The 20,247-nt window shown below is 40.7% G+C and overlaps 1 protein-coding gene across 1 annotated transcript in view; it reads left to right on the forward strand.

Annotated features, from left to right (window-relative positions):
• Positions 1 to 7,139: 7,139 nt before the first annotated feature.
• The window catches only part of CAP2 (cyclase associated actin cytoskeleton regulatory protein 2), a 63,838-nt gene continuing 50,730 nt past the window's right edge, over positions 7,140 to 20,247 (forward strand). The window contains exons 1-2 of the mRNA XM_084508390.1: positions 7,140 to 7,509; positions 18,567 to 18,691. Of these exons, the coding sequence (XP_084364516.1) occupies positions 18,568 to 18,691 (124 nt within the window). The 5' untranslated portion in view covers positions 7,140 to 7,509; position 18,567. The remainder of the gene's footprint in view (positions 7,510 to 18,566; positions 18,692 to 20,247) is intronic.

Genomic DNA, 20,247 nt, shown 5'->3' on the forward strand with positions numbered 1-20,247 from the left:
ATTTTCCTTTTGTTAAGTGCTGTACAAGAGAACTCTCACCAGTTCATTCCTTGCTGCCGATGAAATGCAACCCAAGGTCCCCCAGTGCCTTTGCTTATCACTGACGTGCATACACAGGAAGTCACAGAAGCCACAGTCAAACCACTCAACCAAGCTGATAGGTTTGGCTGATTATTACAGGTAGAATGAAGCTGGTGGCTGGAAGAGGCTGACATTTCAGGATTGGTCAGCTCAGATGTGAGCAACAGCCTTTTATGTACTGTGGGATCGACATGTGCCTTTAATGCTGGTTTGACTTTTTAAGCAATACTTTCTTCATGGCGATACACAGCTGTTTTGGTTAATACCCTTTTATGTTTTACAAACACCACAAGACACACAGCGTTTAAACAACACTATATAAGCTGCAACACCTGAGTTTATGAGTTGGAGCTGCCTACAACGCATGCATAACTATAAATCTAAGGGAAGACCTTACAAGTGCTTGTGGGCCACAGATTCTTTATGAAGGTGTTTCTGGTTTCTTTCTTTTACATCGAAAATTTTTACATCTTATCCTAGAAGGATATGTGGGATGTTGGATAAAACAATCTTTTTATCAACTATTATCGGGTTCTTTCACAATATTATAAATATTTTATTTACTGCTGAATTTATATTATATTCTAAGCAATTCTGTTTTCCTTCAAACCTTAGTATACTGTCAGCCATATTAGCTGATATTGGAAAATCAAATCTTCATCATATTTCTTTCTTGTGCTCATTTTTTCATACTTAGAGATAAGTCAGGGCCAGTTTTAAATTACATTAGGGGAAACTTATATAGAACCAACAGTATTGTTTCAGAGGTACTGATATAACTGAACCAGAATCTAAGCTGAAGTTCTTATTTACACCAACACTATATATTTTTAATGCTCATGGTCTAATTCATAAATCAGCTTTAGATTGATGTTTTCCTTTTTTTCCTTTATGAAGATACAAGAATGTCACGTTTGATGGGGGGATTAAAAGAGAACTCCAAGATGAATTATTCAGGAGAGCAAGCAATATTCTTGAAAGAAAATGATAGCTTCTAGAAATATTGTGCAGTATGTACAGAGCCCAAGTAAATACAGTAAAGCAAGAAAATAAAAATGAAATAAATAACTGGTTTTGAAACAAAAAGATTGTTTCTGGTACCTCAATCATTGGCCCACATTTATTCAAGTGAAACATTAACCTGGAAATGTAGGGTGAATTGCTGATCCTGTTGGTCACTGGCAAAACATTCACTGACTTGAGGGGGAACAAGATTTTACACCAGCAGTGTGAAGTATTTACAGTTCTTTCTAATCTATTTTAGGCATCAAACTTAAATATGTTGTTTTCCTTCTCTTTGCTCCTTCTTCCCTTCTTGGAAAAAAAAAAAAAAAAAAAAAGTAGACTGGAAGATGATCTGGCTAAAAAGGCAAAAATTGTTTTTGGCTTTATATTTGTTCCTCTATTTTCATAGTAGAAGTTAATTCATAGATTATGGTAATTGAAAAAGTAAGGGAAAAAAGTCAGACACTGTACAAAGTATATCAGGCTAAGGTCCTTATAAAATGAAAAGCCCTTCTAAATTCAACAGAAGAAATAATTCTGCAACAGCTGAATGAGAAAAGAATACATTGAGAAGGACAGATTTCAGAAAAGGTGGCTGTTCTCAAGAAGCTCTCAGAGTACTGCAAACTAAAAAGGTGGGTCTCCATTTGCCATGGAGAAGGTGAAAAGCAGGGTAAATGACTCTGCTAGGCACTTTGCTGCTGTGCCTGATCAGCAACTTGTACCTAATCTAGGCAGTCATCATTTGTAAAATAATAATTTAGGCTGACAAAACTGCATATTAATTTGAGTAATGTACTGTACCTAGGGATCCATGCCAGCTGTCTCATTTTTCAGGAGGATGTAAAACTGAGATATCCTCAGTCTCCCAAGTCCGTGGTTGGGGGAGAGGTTGAAGGAGCAGAAGAAAATTCACACTGCTATCGCTCCCGGCATTCCAGTTCTGTATTGGAAAAGCATAAAATACCTCAGACACTGACATTCAGAACTTCCCCCCTACCTTCTATATTAGGATTAGTAAGCATACTAAGCCGTGACAAGGCCAAGCATGGTGTAAATAGTGAGGCAAAGGTCTTTATTTTCTGCCAGAGTGAACTGTTCTAATGGGGGGACTGAGTGGCTTTCTCACCCACCCAGAGCCAAGGAGCTTGGAGATGGACAAAACCAGCTAAGAACACTGTTGGTAGAAGGGGTAGCAAATGTTACTCAGCAGCAAATTCACTATAGTTAATTTGAAATAAAGAACAAAGGGATTCTGTCTCTAAGTGGGTTTCTCTGACACACATCCTCTCTGATGAACTGCTCACTGAATAAGGACACAGTCTAATAAAGTGCTTGGAACAACACTAAATTATACCTGTCAGAATACACATCTAGTTACCTGCTCACGTTGCTCTTTGCTTTCCTATGAAGTGTTCTGTTTGTAAAAACTACAACCAACAACAACATCAGTGCTATCATATGCATGGTGGAGTAAGAGACATAGTGGGAGACAAATGTGAAAGACTAGTAAGGCAAATGCGAAAGATCTAGTAAGAAAAAACTGCAGCTGAAAGAAAACAGATTAAAACAGCAGATTTTCATGCCTGACCCATTTGCAAGTCCTGAAGGGGACTGGAACTCGTGAGGATGCTGAGACACTTCGGATGAGCCAAAGCAGCAATGGCATTAAGATCAGGAAGCATTTTTGGTAGTTTTTGACTTTCAGCAATATCTGGGTACACGTGCATTTTCCTCACAGATGGCTGGACTACAAAGCACTGAAAATCACAAGGTCAAGCTGAAACTATCCTACCAAGATGCTTCACAGCTCATCTCTAGGGCTGGCACAGTGGCCCAGAACCATGGTGAAGCTGTCCTGAAACCCAAAGCAGAACCGTATATTCAACTACAAAGCCTGACACGGTACCTCGCTCTGCTTAGTGATGCTGATGCATAGCCAGAGGACACTGCTGGTCTCTCAGAGGGTCCCATGCAGCCTAGATGGAAAGAAACAGCTAAGAAGCTCGAGCAGAAATGCTGGTGATTCTAAAATGGGAAAATTACCATTGACCAATGCTTTGTCAATCATTTTGACTGCTCCTTCCACAGTTTTCCTACGTGACAAAGAGTAGTTGCAGATGGTGTAATGCTGCATTCACACACCTGCAAGTTTTGTTTTCCTTCCCCTGATTCTCAGTTAAATCACCCTCATGAAAAGTATTCCTTGCAAATTTCTTCTTGTAATTAAAATCATGAAACTTCGCTTGAAATCTGTAACAAAACCCAGCACTGTTTAAAACGGGATTTTAAGCAGTACCACAGAAGCCTGTATCTCCTGATAATAAATACATAGGCAATGTAAATACTTAGCAGAATTGGAGCCCAAGCTTATGATACTCACTGAGTAGCTTTCCCAATAGAACAGCTCCATAGGAATGAATTAAAACACCAAATTGCCATTAGAGAAAATAGTCACACAGGTTAGTATTTGTGAGATCAGGACATTTTCCCCTTGGATTCAGCAAAACCCCTAAACATTTACTGAATTATAAACAAGTGAATAATTCCTTCCCTATGCTACAAGCTGCTCAAATACAACTGGAATGCCTAAGTGCTCTGCTACACAGGGATGCTATTACTCACATCCTTAATGATAAGCACGTGCTTCTTATTTAACTTTTTATGTTGCCATGCCTAAAGAGAAGCATCCATCTAATTAATGTACAGTTATGAGAGTCCACACCCCCAGAGCTTACTGTATAAGAGAGAATACAAAGAGACAAAAGCAGTACAGTGACAACTTATCAGCCAAATGTAATTTGAACCTGCCTTAATCTTATTTTATAGCTAATCTGATTAGATGATGATATATTCAGCCTTATTTCACGCTAGTGAGAGAGGACAGAGTCCACTTTTTTGGCAGAATCTTCCTTTTTTTTTTTTTTCCCCTGTTTGTATTAATGCTGGATCTGTACAAGGCACCCACAAAGCATTCCTCACTGATCCATTTAGTTAATCAACTGTGTGCTGTTTATCAAATTCTGAAGACTAAACTGTAGATTTGGTAAGCAAAGGACATCCTGACAGCACTGAATGCACTCAAATATTACTTAAGCAGATCTATCAAGTCACGCTACCACGATTTCCACAAGATATTCCAATTTGTTTACACCTCAATATGTCCTTATGCGTTTTTACTTCATATTAATTCTTCTGCATTGCCCCAGCAAAGATAGATCTCATGAAATCAAGGAAATGAGCAACCATACATGTATTTGTGCTTTTCTCCAAACTCATCTACGATTCATTTAGGTGCAACAGGGAAATTTAACAACCATATACATTCAGAATCCATTTTCAACAAATACTGAGAAGGTAGGTATTAACATTTTTGACAGTTTTCTTCTGTGAAAAAACATGCCTACAAATAAAATAAAATATGCACCAGATATTTTCTTCTAAGTAGGTTACTATTCTGTCATTCTATAGAGATTTTGATCTCTACAGCAGCTTCTGACAAGCACTTTGGGATCCCCACACAACTTCAGAAATGCATTCTTCTATAAAAGGCAATAAAATATATCAGCCTTGGCACAGATTGTCTGCAGCAGCAAAGTTAAAAAGTAAAAAGAAAAGTTATATTAAATGCCATACACTATACTCCATGACGCACTATATTTCAGTTGGATATCTTCCAACGAGAGGGCTTTTAGTATAGACACGTTTTGTATAAGAGCTCCTTAGAATTTCAGGAGGAGTTTGGCATAAATTAGTATCATATATATATATATATATTTCTGGGATTAATACACTTTTCTACATTTTTAGAAGACTGAATGTTTCAATCCTGAAGTTGGTGATCCTTTCCCTACCAAAGAAGTAATAACCTTTACCTATTTATGTTGCAAATACTGGCATTAATTTATTTTCTACATATAAACCCAAGCCATTATACGAATGCATTGTTAGACTGAAGGAAAAGTACTCAGCACTGAAATCTGATATTCTAGGCTTCCCTTGCTGAGTGTTGCACTTGATGTCAACACCAAGCAGTTTTAAAACATGTTTTTATTGCTGTCCAAGCCTTTTTTAAAAAAAAATTTTTGGATGGGTTAGAGCAATAGCATGTCATCTACTCAGTATTTTTACACATTCAATGTTTTGCAAAGTCCGAAATTTGCACATCTCTCATTTTTTTGTTCTCTTTAGAGGGCTGTTGTTAGGCCAGAGTTAAGGCTACAAAGTTCTTTATAGAACAACTGCCTTTTGAGATTGCCCTTATTTATAGAGAAACTGAAGTGGGCAAGGCTCGCTTCTCTAATACCTTGTTTTCAGGACCTACATCTTACATCTCTACTTGCTGCTGTGTTTCCTCTGTATTATGAGGTCGTTTTACAATTACAGAAGCTCCTGCTTTTCCCTTCTTGCTAAATTTATTACTACTTGTGCTCCCTTTATCTTAGTCTTAGCCTTTGACATTTGCCAGCATTCCCCTGGGGAAGTGAAAAGAGCAAAAGAACTTGATTGTTTGGTGTAGCTCCTATGCTTGAAGAACGCACTAGAAGAAGTCAGGAGGGAAGATGTGCTACAGGGAATTTACTTTAGATACGCAGGGCATTTGCCAGTTTGGTAGCCTCATAAACAGTTCCATGCAAAGAAAATGCCCAGTTGTTTTCCCCTCCTTTTTATGTGCATGTGATGTGGAAGAATGACGTAGAGTGCTTGACTGTGCTCTTACAGTAAGAACTTCTAAAACTTTTCTTAAGTTAATGACGTTTTCCTCAAATTAAATTGGTATTCTGCAGAAATCTGATGGCATTTACCATCCCAAACTTTCTGTTTATGACATTGACACTACACAGGTGTTGGGATGTGTTTTTTTTTGTTGTTTTGTTTTTGTTTTTTTCCTCTGAGTACTATGGAATACGGACCTTGAGCTTTAATTCAGTCATTCCAATGTTTCTTTATCCTTTTGGGTTTCCTTTCCAGAAGGAGATCCCTGGGCTTGTTTATTGCTTCTGGGCTTGTTTATTGCTTCTCTTAAGCAGTTGCTGTGTTCTGTGCATTTCTGCGATCAGGTCTTCAGTTCCTGTGCTGTTCTGTTGATTTTGTCTGGCTTTCTATACATGCCAAGGAGAAGTAATTCCTCTTACTGCATGCAGGAGGCTGCAGCACCGATTTCTTCCAACTTCTGGTGCCAGTTACATTGTCCACACTAGTGAATTTTGATCCTAGATTGATCCTTGCAGTCATCTTGCTTTTGCTTATTGCTTTCTACGCATCTCATTTCTGTACAGATGTACTGAGGTCTACGAGTTGCTATGGCTATGGTGTCCTTGTTAAAATACAATCTTCTTCATTCCCTGTTTAACAGAGGCATAATTAGAACAAATGCTTACATTTCACATTTTACAGTGCTGTTGTCAAGTCATCATAAGTGAAACATACTTTTTTTTCTAAAATAAACTATGGATTTGATAGAGCAAATTGCCACCAATTTTTGCACAGCCACATGGTTGACTTGGGAAAATGCATGTGGTCTTTTTTTTTTAATTATTGACTAATGAGTCCTTTTCCATTGCAAGAGCAAACAGTTTCTTTAAAGGCTGTGAATTCATGGTCTTCTCCCCAGGCGTCTGTGCAGAAAGTCAGCTCAGCAGTACTCGGAGGTGAAGCAGCTTTCATTTCAGGTGGATGATCAGACGGCCCTTGGGACGGTGTGGTGATGAGCACCACCTAATTGCAAAACCCACGAGCTTCCGTTCGGCTTGAAACCCACGGAGCCTGACAAACGAGGCCTAGGCACCGAGAAGCCCCAATTTGGTGGCTGTACCGAAGGCGACAGCCACCCCACCATGGGCACAGCTGTTGGGCTGGCCCAATGTGGCCAGGTTTGGAGAAGGCAGCGGATGGTCTCGGTGCACGCCTGGCTCACCAAGCGAGGGGTTCGTGGGTGCCCTTGCCCGGGGTGCCCGTGCCTGCTCCTCCGTGATGCTGCTCCGCTGCCATTTCCTCGCAGGCGCTGTGCCGCCGCCGAGAGACACCTCAGCCTTTCCCTCTCCCTCCATTTTCACACTCCACCCACTTCTTGCTTGCTTTCTCCATCTCTGTCACCGTCTCTCGCTCTGGACCTGTCTTTATTTGGCACTCCCGGAAGCCGCTGGGCATTTCTCTCGCTGCCTGCCCGGGCAGCTGATGTGCCTGACTGACTGACACCGGCTCCCGCTGAGGACGAGGAGGAGGAGGAGGAGAAGGAGGAGGAGAAGAAGGAGGAGGAGGAGGAGGAGGGAGAGCAGCGGCGAGGAGAGGCGAGGCGAGACGAGGCGAGGGAGGGGGGGAGCGAGTGACCGGCTACGGATTGTCATTGCAGAGAGGAGGGGAAAAAAAAAAAAAAAAAAAAGAGAGAGAGAGAGAGAGAGGCTGCACGGGTCATCAAAACAGGTAATTGAAGAGCAGCGAGGGGCGGGATGCGGGGGGCCGGGCGGCGGCGGACATTTTGTGGGGCGAGGAGGGGACGCCCCGAGGCTGCGGCCGGGCTCGGGGCTGGGGCAGCGCCCTCGGGAGAGGCCTCGGCGGTGCCTCCGGCTCGGGCCCGAGCAGGCACAGCGAAGTCATGGCAGGGCGAGAAAACGCCGAGGAAAACGGCAGAGCCGCCCCCGGGGCTGTGCCCAGACCCCTCGGTCTTTGGGCAGCCTCGGGTGGCTCCCCGAGGGGTGCCCCTGACAGGCTGTGGAAACGCCCCTCTGCTCGTTGGTGTGGACCCGGCTGTGTCAAGTGATGCCGGGCTTTGAAGTCTCTTCGTCAGCGTAAGATGAGCTGATTTTGGTGGAGGCAGCTGGCGAGCGGGGCTCCGAAGTGCTTGCTCCTTGCACGCCCAAAGCCGGGGGTGTGTGGCGGGGGTGGCGGGGGAGGGAGCCCGCTGAGGAGCACCCAGGCGTCGCTCCGAGGAAAGCACGGGGTTAAACAGCATCCTAGGGAGAAAGAGCTGAAGAAATAACGTATATACACTTATATTCATGTATACATATGCATAAGGGATTCTGCAAATACAGAAGGACGTTCTGGGGGAGCAGGAGGAAGACAGAAATGAAGAATTGTGAAGCTGAGATGCTGCATTTTGCACTAAGTTGGCCTTTGGAAGGAGTACTCGCTCCCCCAGAGGCTCAGCCAGCACAAAGCCAAGAAGAACTTGTCGTGACCCCACCTAAAAATGTAAAATCTGCCTTTTGCTTTGAGGATTGCTAGTGCTCTGTGTCTTAGCAGATTGACAGTGATGATTTTCATCATGTAAAACTCAGATTTCGTAATGAGTAGGGGCAATCTTAAAAACAAAGACTATCTGGGGAAAAAAAAAGAAAAAAAAAAAAAAGTGGCTTTATATGCATTACCTAAGTGTGGTTGTTATCAAATGATGGAAAATATTTTCAGGAAAAAAAAATCCTACAAAGAGGCCAGTCCATTGGGAAATAATTTGAAGGAGTCTGTTTTGCAGAGGAGCAGGGTGGGATCAATACTTCAGATTTTAATTATTTTTTTCTAAGTCTGACAAATGTGGCAATGGTTGATGGACTATTGTGTTTCATTGTTCTGTGAAGCTGCAGGCAGAAAACCAGGCCTACTTCAGAAATGTAACTTTAAAAATTATTTAGAATAGGAAAAGCATTAGACAGAATGAGTTGAAACTCAACACAGAATTCTCAAAGCTGCCCTTTTAAGACTTTACTGATAGTTAGCTTTCCCAATTTTATGCAGATTTAATCCTATCATTTCCTTTTAGTTGCTTACTATGCAAATGATTATAAACTGTCTTCCGATTCTGTACATTTTCAAAACAAGGATTTCATAACACTGATTGGTTCTATTCTGAGCAAATCTGCACAAGAAGAAAAGCAATATACCTCCTGTAGCAAAGCCTGCTACATTGAATGATAGGACCTTTTAGGTCGTGGTCATAACAAAAATGTTAGTCTTCAGAATATTCTTATGATTCCTCTGCTTCTTCCCTCCTAAATGAATGCTGCTGAGATGTGGAAGGTGGAGAGGCACAACTCCAAATGTAATGAATAAAATATGTTTTCTCAATTAAATAAAAATAAAGAGGATGTGCATTATTTACTATTACAGTAGAGCAAATGTATGACATGTTTTCATTATTCTTTGTCACCTATGGCACTTGCCTCAGTGGAAAAAAATGATTCCTTATATGCCATAAAGAGGTATGTCAAGATATATATAATCTTAGCAAGAGTACTAAGATTACATATATTGAAAAAACTCTGTATCATTAGATTTTCTAATCTCAGTGTATAATCTGTGTTAGCCATTTAAAATACCAAGGGGAGCCTAAACTAGAAGCAAACAAACAAACAAACAAAAAACTATAGAATTAGCATTCCCACAGTACTAAAATTCATGGGAATTGGAATTAGCAGGTATTAGAAAAAGAAGTACAGTGCAGCAAGGAGGGCTGGAAGCAGAAGAGTTGTGTTCAGCTCCCAACCTTGACGTTGACTTGCAACATTACCTGGAGCACGTCACACAATCTTTCCATGTTCCCATCTGTAGCCTGTCAGGGACAGTAACATTGTGATACGTTTGAACATGAGAGGAAAACAGCAAACAACCAAGTATCTTTAAAAATATTCCTTGTTGTCCTGCATGTGTTTTAACATTGTGTGCAACAGCAGCAAACTCAATAGTTGCAGTTGCTGTCTTCTAGAGCATCTGACTTGATGAAAGAGAAAATTCTTTAACATCATGCTTACTGGGCAAAAACAAACAAATGCCTCCAGTAAATCAGGTATAAATTACTTCAGTTATTCAGACTGCTGTTTTATTATGAACTGGTTAAAAGATTTTGCTTGATTAAGCACTCTCAAAATATATTAAAAAAAATAATTCCTTTCTCAAAAAATTTAAGTACATCTTTTGAAATAGGGAGAGCAATTGGGCAATTGTCATCAGTATCATTTTTGTGAGGTATACAGACAGCTCTAGTTGCTCTCATATTTTCAAAAAATGAGTAATTTTGGCAGATGCGGTTTACTGACTCTCCAAATAAGAAATGCTCTGAACTTGAAAGGCTCAAATATTCTTGGAGAGTGTTACTGATAGAATTATGTCAGAATATCAACACCTTCACTAAGCAGTGTACATTGAAATGACAAAACCACACATGAGCACAACTGCACCTATGGCAGAGATTCTGCTGATTCAGCTAGTTCAGCAAGGGAAAGAGGTTTTGTTTTTGTTTTTGTTTTTATTTTTTAAACCTCTCTAACTTTTGTCACCATGATAGCAAGACTGTATGGCATATTTATGGCCCCAGTCCGCATTCTTAGTACTGTTGTCTGCATTTCACCTGTGTAGGTTCACGTATGCTATGTCAAACCTCAGGGTGTTTTTATTACCAAAAAAGGTGCCATTGAAACTTGCTGTGTCTGACCCACGTGTTTCAGAGAAGAACACAGTAGAGGAATGGCTTGTAAAATCCAAAACACCAGTAGCACTATGCTGGGAATCAAAGGCTTAATTATTTTTTGGGGGGTGTATATTAGAAGACAGGTAAATGGTCAAGTCCCTAACTGCATAGTGTCTTATTTTTCCAGGAAGACGTACTGAGATCTTGTTCATGAAAGCTGTATCTTCTATTATTTTAAATAGTTAATTAATTGCTTTCTGGAAGGAATGCAGAGAATGATTTACATTTCCATGTGTAACCTGTCATTGTTTACAGGGAAGAAATAGTTGAATAACTCAGCTAACAGCTCTGGGTCCTCTAAAGCAACCAGCACAGAAGAGGCTAACATAAGCACCTAAGATGGGTCTAATTTGATCTTTCTGAGCTTCAGGATACCTCACACTAAACAGGAGGGATAAATAGCTGAATGTCTCGACTCTTGTAAGTGAGCAAGGTTGCATGGGCCTTATACTTAGGGCCTCTCAGTAGTAACCAGGTTAGAGCAGGAAATAGAAAGGTCTTTTTTAGTAGCAGGTGGCCCATTTCATCCTCAATCAGAAGCACAGGCACAATCCATTGTGTTGCTAACAGTGCTGCAGAATCAGTGGCCTGAATTTTAGAATGGGAGATGGGCCAAGGCCTTGAGTTGTTGCAATCAGTGAAGATCACAGACGAAGCCACAGCAGCTGCAGAGCAAAGGGAGTATGCAGATGGCTCAAAGTTTGCTTCGGCCCTCAGGGCTGCTGCCGTGCTGGAAGAAGGGCCACGGGCTGCAGGCTGAGCCATGAGACCATCAGACCATAGTCCTGAGATCATAATTGCAGCAGGACATTCTGGTAGGAACACAAACGGTAGCTAACCTGGCTGAAGTTAAGCCCAACTATTCCGACATCTGACAGATGTCCACTGACATTTCAATTTGTAGTACTCTTTGCTGCTGTTGTTTCATTTTGCGTGATTGTTTGCATCAGAGCGACTTCCTTTGCATGGCCAGAGGAATGTTTCCCCTGACTTTCAAATTCAAACTGAGATACGCTCAAGTAATGGATGCGTTCCAGAGTTGACCTGTCACGCCTACTCTTGCAGGTATAAATGAGAAATACCTGTTGGATAGAAGGGATTATCCTTCAACATTGATGGTGAAGAAAATCCCTGATAATCAGAAAGTCAGAAGTTCAGGCTTTGGAGCAGTATGGATCTGCATGCAAACTAGGATGTGGCGGTGTTCCGAAAGGCCAGGCTGCCAGCAGACAAAACTGTTACTAACCCTGGCACTGAATAACTCAGCAGTCTCATTTTTTTCTGCAAAAAAACATTTCATAATTTGTGTTTTTAGTTTGAAACACTGCCTGTTTACTTTTAACTTTCTGCATTCGCTTTTCTCCTGCCACATCTCAGAAGTACGGCAAGACGATGCAAGGTTTTGTGCTTTGTGGAGTTTACCCTTTTGGGCAGTGCAAATTCAATTTGGTTGGAACCATAGCGTAAAGAATCTCACTGTTCAGTCATTATGAACTGAACTGAAGCACTTTAATAAAATCAATGCCTGCACGCAGTGTTTTCTCTGTTCAGCAAGGCAGTCTGCTTACATACAGTAATTGGACTTGTGACAGGTAATTAAATGGCTTGTAAGGTCTTTAGGATGCTTGATTACATGAAAAACACTGTGCTAATACATAGTAAATGAGGTGGCTAAGAACACTGTGTATCTGTCGATTGGAGAGGCACAAAAAATTACACTTCATTGGAGGGAAAGAAGAAAAAAAAAAACAAGACAAAGGACTATGAGCAGTGCAAACATGAAGAGGCAGCATAAAAAGAACAGGAGAATGTACTGAGAAACTGGGTTGCCTTGGTTATTTTAAGTCAATCATGCTTACACAGGCTGTCAAACCTTGACTGCTTCAGTCTATCATTAAATAATGAATTTGTTCTTTGTGATCACAAAATTGGTAAGACAGCCAGAATTATTCAGCAAGGGATGGGAGCTCTTCACAGAACTTACATATAATTAGCAGTGAACTGATATTCCAGGAGGTACTAAACACATACATGAACACATGACATATTTTAAAGAATTCATATTACATTATCAGAGGCCTAACCACGGTCCATGCTATTATTACATTGACTTGTAAGCACACAGCTTGACACGTGCAATTGCTCACCCGTAATTATGGGACTAAAATGGGTTGTGATAAGAAATATAAAGTACGTCAACAGTCTTAGGGGTACTTGTCAAAATAGAGATTATTTTACAAAGCAGTTCTGTAATATTTTTAAAATAGTGGGATACAAAAATGCTCCATTCCTCTCCTGCCTGTTTATTTTTGTAGACAACAGCTTGATCGCTGGGAGAGAGAGAAGCAGGGGAAGAGCCAGAAGATAAGCAGAAAAGTGTGTTTTGTGGTACCAATAGCATAAAGCCAAAGGAAAAACTTAGTTAAATGGAGGAGGGACAGCATGAACCTGCTTTTTCCTCTTCTACACAAAAATATTTTTTTGCTAACAAAAAATAATCCTTTAATAACACAAAGGGTATTCTAAAGACAGAAGTCTACAGACAAGGTAATGTAGGTAGCACACTTTTGCACATAGCAACAGACTCATTTCTAGTATATTAATGGTTTTAACACATACATTGAGCTACAGGCAGAAGTGTTTTATGATGAATATGCTAGAGCCAGCCAAGACTTCAAACCAACTAATCAGTCAAAATGGCACAACCAACCACAAAAGGCTGATGTCACCCGTTTTTGTCCACTCTTCCAGCTTTTGTCCCTTTTAACCGAAACCCAAAAGTTTTCAGAATTCTAAGAACCATTAAATATACAATATTATATCTTTTACTGGGAAAAAATAAGAGAAATTCAACCTATACGTGAGAGCTTTACAAAGGAGCTTGTAGCAGATCTAGGGACAAAACAAGAAAAAAGGGTCACCAAAAGCTCTAATTTGTCCCCTGAATCATTCTCCTCATGCAGGCCTTTTCTGAGAGGTCTTCTGGTTTAATACAATTTGACATCACTTTGACAAGCCTCTGTTTACATTCCTCCCATACAGCTAATGGGAAACAAAACACGAGCCATACAAGGTAACGTTTCTGTCTACCAACACACTTTCTTCTAACCAATGCTCCCTTGCTCTGCAGTCTCCACCCAAAATCATTTATGGCAATAACCCAAATAGCTGGCCACGCAGCTGATAACAGGCTGCGTCTGAGTTCCTCCTGGGAATGAGCAGCCCCTGAGATGCCAAGCCCATAGGTTTTCATCGTTTGGACTAGAATGGTGTGCCGCGGGGATTTGGCTCTGATGCCCCAGGTAGCAAAAAGGCTGCCTGCTTAACTCGGCTTGGAGCTGGTACACACATTTGAATGACAGTGCAGGAAAGCCAGCCAGCTGTGCCTCAAACTGCCTTTTTTTTTTTTTTTTCTTTCTACTTTTTCAGAAATAAAGTGCTGTAAGATGTTTTTGTTATCTGAGGGGATGTTCAAGAATGTGTATGCATTTCCCCTCCCTTGATACATATTGTGCAGAAGAACTGAGAGGAGACAGCATTTTGGATCTATAAGATACTCGAAACTGGCTTCAAGACAGTACCAGCTGGCAGTCTGGGGTTTCATATATTTTGTTTATTGCATATCTCAGTAGCAATTTATTAAGACTATGAGAGAAAGCACAAGTACTGGCTGCTGTACTTTCAAGAATAAGATTGTGTTTTTTCAAGCAGTGTAGGAATGCTAGATACAATAAAAATACCAAATTGCTGCCTGTGTAGGCAACTGCCCTTCTTTGGAATAGAGAAGAAACGCAAAATCTAACCTGTAGCATCTCGGATGATGAGAATGAGTCAGGTCAGGCTTCATTTTTTCAGATGCCAAGTGGATTTGAAAGGACTGGTTCTTAGAAAGAAAAAAAAAAAAAAAGAAAAAAGAACAAATCACTTCTTTTTCTTCTAAATTGAAAGAATACTAGGAATAAAAACAAACAATGAAATCTCATACTATCTTTTGATGACGTTTGTCAGAATACCATACTTTACAGGGTGGCACCATTCCTGTGTTCAAACCTGTCATTTTTACATGCCTGACAAGTCATCATCTCTTTTGTTTATTTTTTTCCCTTATGCTTCTAGCCTGTTTTTCCCTTTGGGCTCATTACAGCTTGTATCTCCTTGACACAGAGCAATATGGTCTTCTGCCGTAAGTTACAAGCAGTGATAACAAGCATAGTACCTGTATGTTTTGGCTTCCAGTTTGACTGCTATTTGGGATGGATGTGTCAGGCAATTTAGTCTATTGACTAGTTTTTTCCCCTGATAATTGATAAATGGTGCTTTAAGACAGATGCCAAACTAGGGAGAAAAGCAGTGCTGTTCTCCCAGGGCCTGTCTATAAAAAGTCTACTTTTTGGTCTTCATTGTGCTCCTCCTCACTTCTTGGGGGGGAAGAAATGACAGGTGGCTGTATTGCCACATGCCTGTAGCACCCCCAGAAAAGATACCACCAACAGTAAACTGGGCATTTCTACGGATCCTCCTTATTTTTTGTGTTCAAGAGACAGTTAGTAATGCCAACATTTAAGTAATTATCATTAGATGTGATTTAACACCTTTCCTAGCTCTTAGCCGACCTTATTTTCAGTGAAGAACATTGTGCTTCTCCACCCAGGATCACGCTGGAGTTGAAGCAGTGTTGTTCTTAACTCCTTACAGGTAGTCAGCATCAGCTCCATGGAAAGGTATATGATTAACCTTGATAATCCACATCAAGATCAAAGCTTTAACTAAAATCCTGGTGGAAACAAGATAGAGAATCTGTCCTGATGTAAAACTGTGCTTTATGGAAGTGGAGGCATCCCACAGATGTATTTACATCCTCTTTACTTTTTATTAACATGCAAAGATTTTATCTGGCACTGTAAATAGACTGGTCTTATTATTTATTTATAACATAAGCTCTGATGCTACATCACACAGACAGTATCTTCGTGGAGTCAAGCTGTACCACTTGTGTTCTGACTCCTTTTGAGCTGTGGGTTTGTAGTATCGGTTTCACCACGCACGGTGGAGTGTGGAATGATAACTAATCAGAGGGACTCTGAATACAGGCCAAGAAAATGCTGAAGGCTGTCCTAATATGAGTCAGATATGTGAATCCCCAAGTACAGGCAAAGATGTCAATGTTTAGGCTGAGAATGGCTCGAGAGATTTGTCATGCTATTGCTCAGTGGAGTCTTTACTTCGGATCAGTAACATTAATGTCAGTCTTGTTTGCAAGAAACCTAGCTGGCTGATGGTAAAGCAAAGTGTAAATGTAAGGTTATTGGATGTATGACCAATTTACTCTTTAAGTCTTATATATAGTAATGGCAAAAGTGTACTTGTACTTTATTCCTACACAGGATAACTGCACGTATCCTGCACACATGGATAAAAATGTCCATGGGGTTATTAAATCAAGTCATTCCCTTGAGCTTCTGACACCGTAACCCATATTTTCAGCATCTTACAGAGGGCACTTTCTTGGGTGGAGCATTACAAGTCTGATCCATTGCTGTTTGTTTGTAAGATTAGTCCAAGTGCATGTAGTCAAGTCAGAGTTGGATCCTTTGACAGGCAAAAGCAGGCTAAAGAGGCAAACAAGGAGCAGCTCTTCCAAAGAAGTTCTGTGCATGTCATCAATTAAACTTTTAGGGCAGATGGAAGCTAACGTAGTTACCAGCCAGACCATGTCTTCAAGTAAAGACAAACAGGAAACGTACTGGAAATATACTTTGAAATACTAATGAAAAGAATTGACTGTTAGTATGCTTCATTAGACCAGCCTGACTTTAGACTACTTTAAAACATAACTTTTAAAACAGGCATGTTTTTAAGCCTATACATAGTAGAGTACAATGTGAAAAGAATATGCCCATAATACTTTTGAGGAATAAGAGTGCTTTGTTTTAAGAAAAGGTTTAATAGTCTCAGAAAAGTTTACATGTTTCAGAAGCTCTCTTGACACCTTCATATCACCCCTTGCCAAGATACCTGCAACCTTACAAAAAGTTTTTTTGTTGTTGTTGTTGTTGTTGTTTGTTTGTTTGTTTTTGAGAATTCATTGATTTTTCAAACAGAACAGAGTACATTTTCAATATAAGCAGAAGAGACCCCCCTCTGAATTTTGGACAGTGTTTATATGCACAATGCTTAATGTCATCCCCCTTTGGGGGTTTGCTTTTTTATTTAATGTAAATAGAAAAGAAAAAAAAAAAAAAAAAAAAAAAAGCATAAACTCCAGACAAAACTTTCTCATGAGAATGGTTCTCCTGAGACTTTCTCATTGTAAAATCTTCTGTTCCGCTCTTAGGTCAAATTCACACCCCCTTATATTTATAGGGTAAAATCTGAAGGTCCCACCTTGTTTGACAGAGGGCATGACTCACTGAGAGAGCTCTGCATGTGTTTCCAGAATCCTAGTAGCTTCTCTCACATTTAAATTTTCAAAATAAAAATGATTATTTATATTCTTTAGGATTATTAATACTGATTTGGAAAACAAAAGTCCTCTTTTTATATTACCCTACTTTAAATAATAACATTTAGATTTTCTCCCCAGGGTAAGGGGACGGTGAAGCACTGTTGCCTGCTTTGGTTGCTAGTGCTGCGCAGCGTTGCACAGGTTATTGCAATCCAGTATTACCCTTGGCTACCTCAACAATACCATCACTTTTAACAGGCTGTTCATTAGCAGCTGATGCATTTACACATATATTCCAGGCATGCCTAACCTTTCTGACTGTACAAGCCAAACACCGATGTCCAGTGCCTGACAGAGACAGGGCAGGGACCACAGAGCTGCTACCTGCCAGCTTCCCCTGTCTGGGGATGCCGATTCCCCCGTGGTCCCCACTTCCACACCACCCTCGAGCTGGGCAGGGGACACAAGCCTTCATGTGGGAGCTCTGCTTGAGCTGCCCACGAGGATCACATTCATCAAGGTCACCACCAGCCCCTTGCTGCACGTCGCTCAGCAGAATAAAACACAACCTTAAGTGAGGAACATGGATGTTCAGCTCGCTATATGAAACACCGGGGGGGTTAAACATAGCTTTCTCTTCGCTTATGTAACTGTTTCTCAGTCTGTAGTGCGTAGAGCGCTGTGTTCCCTGAGATGCTGGCCGGTGTTCAAAAGTGTCAGTGCCTACACTTCCTGGCATGGAAGAAAACAGATAATCACATTGTGGGGCAATGTAAGGATGTGTGAGTTGTTCAAAATTTAGCCACGTTTCTGTTTCATTTTTCATCAAGAATTACTGTTGCAGCACTGTATAAGTAGGCCCTGGCTTTTCTTGGCTTTTTTTTTTTTTTTTTTTTTCCCAAAGGTTAATTAGTGCTCGATTTAAAAAGCTTGAGAAACACTGATTCATATCAGGTACTTTCATAAGGAAAAAAAAATTAAGTGATAGGAAATCACATCAGAAGAACAAAGAGGAAACCTTTGTGGCTTCTTGTGTAGTCATTTAATAAAGTGACTAAATCTTACGGCAAAACATGAAAGACCCAGACAAATTTCAGCACATACCTTTAGAAAAATCAGGAGGTATATGTTTAAGGTCTGGGTTCCAGTCAAGTATTAATTAAGTCTGTATTTTTGCCCCAGTAAATGGCTGATGCAAATCGCTGTAGGGATAAGTTTCTACCAAATACATTTATAAACACTAGAGGCATCTCAGTACCTGATTAGGAGCATCCACATATGTTTTTCACAAACTGCCCAAATGCAGGCTGCCCAGAGCTACACAGCAGTGGTTTGTATCTGCTATTTACAATGAAAACCATGGGATGACCACTGATCGTATCCCTTCTTGTCACAGGAGCAAGTCCCCCAATGTCAGCTGCTTCCCTGCAACTGTTTATAAGCCAGAAGGACAATATTTAAAACCCATGAGCTTTGCCATGAAAGCTGATAAAGCCACCAGATGAGCAGAACCGTGACATGAAGCGTGGATATTCTTCTAACCCTGTTTTTGTCCTGAATGATTTTTTTCAGAATGGCAGAGACTCATGGCTTGATGGAGAGACTGGAGAAGGCAGTGACTCGACTTGAATCACTATTTTCAGATTCACATAGCTCTGGTGGAATGGAGTGTGATGCCATTAACGGTGTCAATGGAAGTAAGTCTGCTTTTTTGAGGTACCACCTCCTTCTGTTGTTAAAAGTCAGCTTGTAAGAAGAGCAGGTGTTTTTCTTCTAAGCATGATTATAAATTGAAATAGCCTAGAAAATGCATGATTTGTCTCGTCTCTTAAATATACCCTCCATATTTCAAGCTTTATTGCACTTTCCATTTTAGCATTTATATTGTAGATAACTCACAAGATGAAAATGTCTGCTTGAGCCCAGTTAGCAGTAGAAATGAGACAACCCAAAAATTTACAGCATAAATATTCCTGAAGTCACTGATATAAACACCGAGTTTATTTTCCAACTCTCTGAATTTCACAGTGCAGACCAGCATCATTTAATTGATTAACATCCTTACTCAAATAGGAGTTTGTTCATAAGCACTTGCTCACTAAGGGCTGCTACACATCCTTGGCCTTACTTTGATCTCTCTTGAGCTGTCCCTTCTCAAGTGGATCTCCCAAGCACTGCATTGGAGATACATGAAAGAAATGTCTTCATTTATTCACGTCATACCACCAAATCATATTTTTTACTCCCTTTTTATTTTTGTTGTTCCTGCAACTAACAGGCTAAATAACCTTATAAATGCGTCAATTCTGATGTTGACTGAATAGATGTACCCTTTCCTTTCTCAAGAGCTGTTATTTTTTGGTTGTTTTGTTTTGTTTTTTTTTACCCACAGTCCCTGCATATATCCCTTTCTTAACTTCATGTCCTTCACTTTCCATATTCCTCAGCCCTTCCCTGCCTTCTCCAGAGCAGAGCGCATCCCAGTGTGGGCTCAGCTGCTGTACAAGTGGCTGGCATCTTCTTTACTGGCAGAAGCAAGCTACTGGATGTCAGCTGCTTTATCACAACTGTATGCCAGCCCTCGCCCAGCAAGATATGTGAGGGACCTTCCCCCAGCTCCCTGTGCCGTAGGCCTACATGCTGCCAGTTGCTGTGGAGCAGCTGACTTCAAGCAGTGCGTTTCTGTGGCAGCTTCCAGCAGGCTTCCCAGAGCAGATGAGCTGGCTGGTCAGTGTAAGCTTCAGTGATAAAATGTGTACAGTCTGGAGAACATCTAGACAGCTAGTAAACCTTAGCAAGCTCATGGAGAAACACAATCCATGTACAAGTTATCAAATAAATCAATCACCAGAGGGAAGCTCACATTTTCTTAAAAACATAGGCAATCCTATAACGAACCCATTTGGGTGAATCTCTGTACTAATCCAGAGCTCAGAATTGCAGAATCAGGGCTGCTATTACAAAAAGAGATCAACTCACCATGTCAGGTACCCTCATGAAAATTACTATATCCTTGCCCTAGCCTAAGGGCTGGATAAGGTGAAGAACTTCACACCCCCCCAAGGGGAGCAGAGCCTTAAATCCAGATCCTCAGAAGAAACCGACTGATGAATATTGTAGGAATGAGATTATAAAACACACCCGCTGGGAGAAACAGCAGCAGAAACTGATATGAGCGGCACCACGGGGCACTTCCCAGCCTGTACCACATCTCCAGGCTGAGCTGGCTCACCTGGGGACTCGGGAACCAGCT

Source organism: Aythya ferina (assembly GCF_964211825.1).
Source record: "Aythya ferina genome assembly, chromosome: 2".
NCBI classification, from domain to species: domain Eukaryota; kingdom Metazoa; phylum Chordata; class Aves; order Anseriformes; family Anatidae; genus Aythya; species Aythya ferina.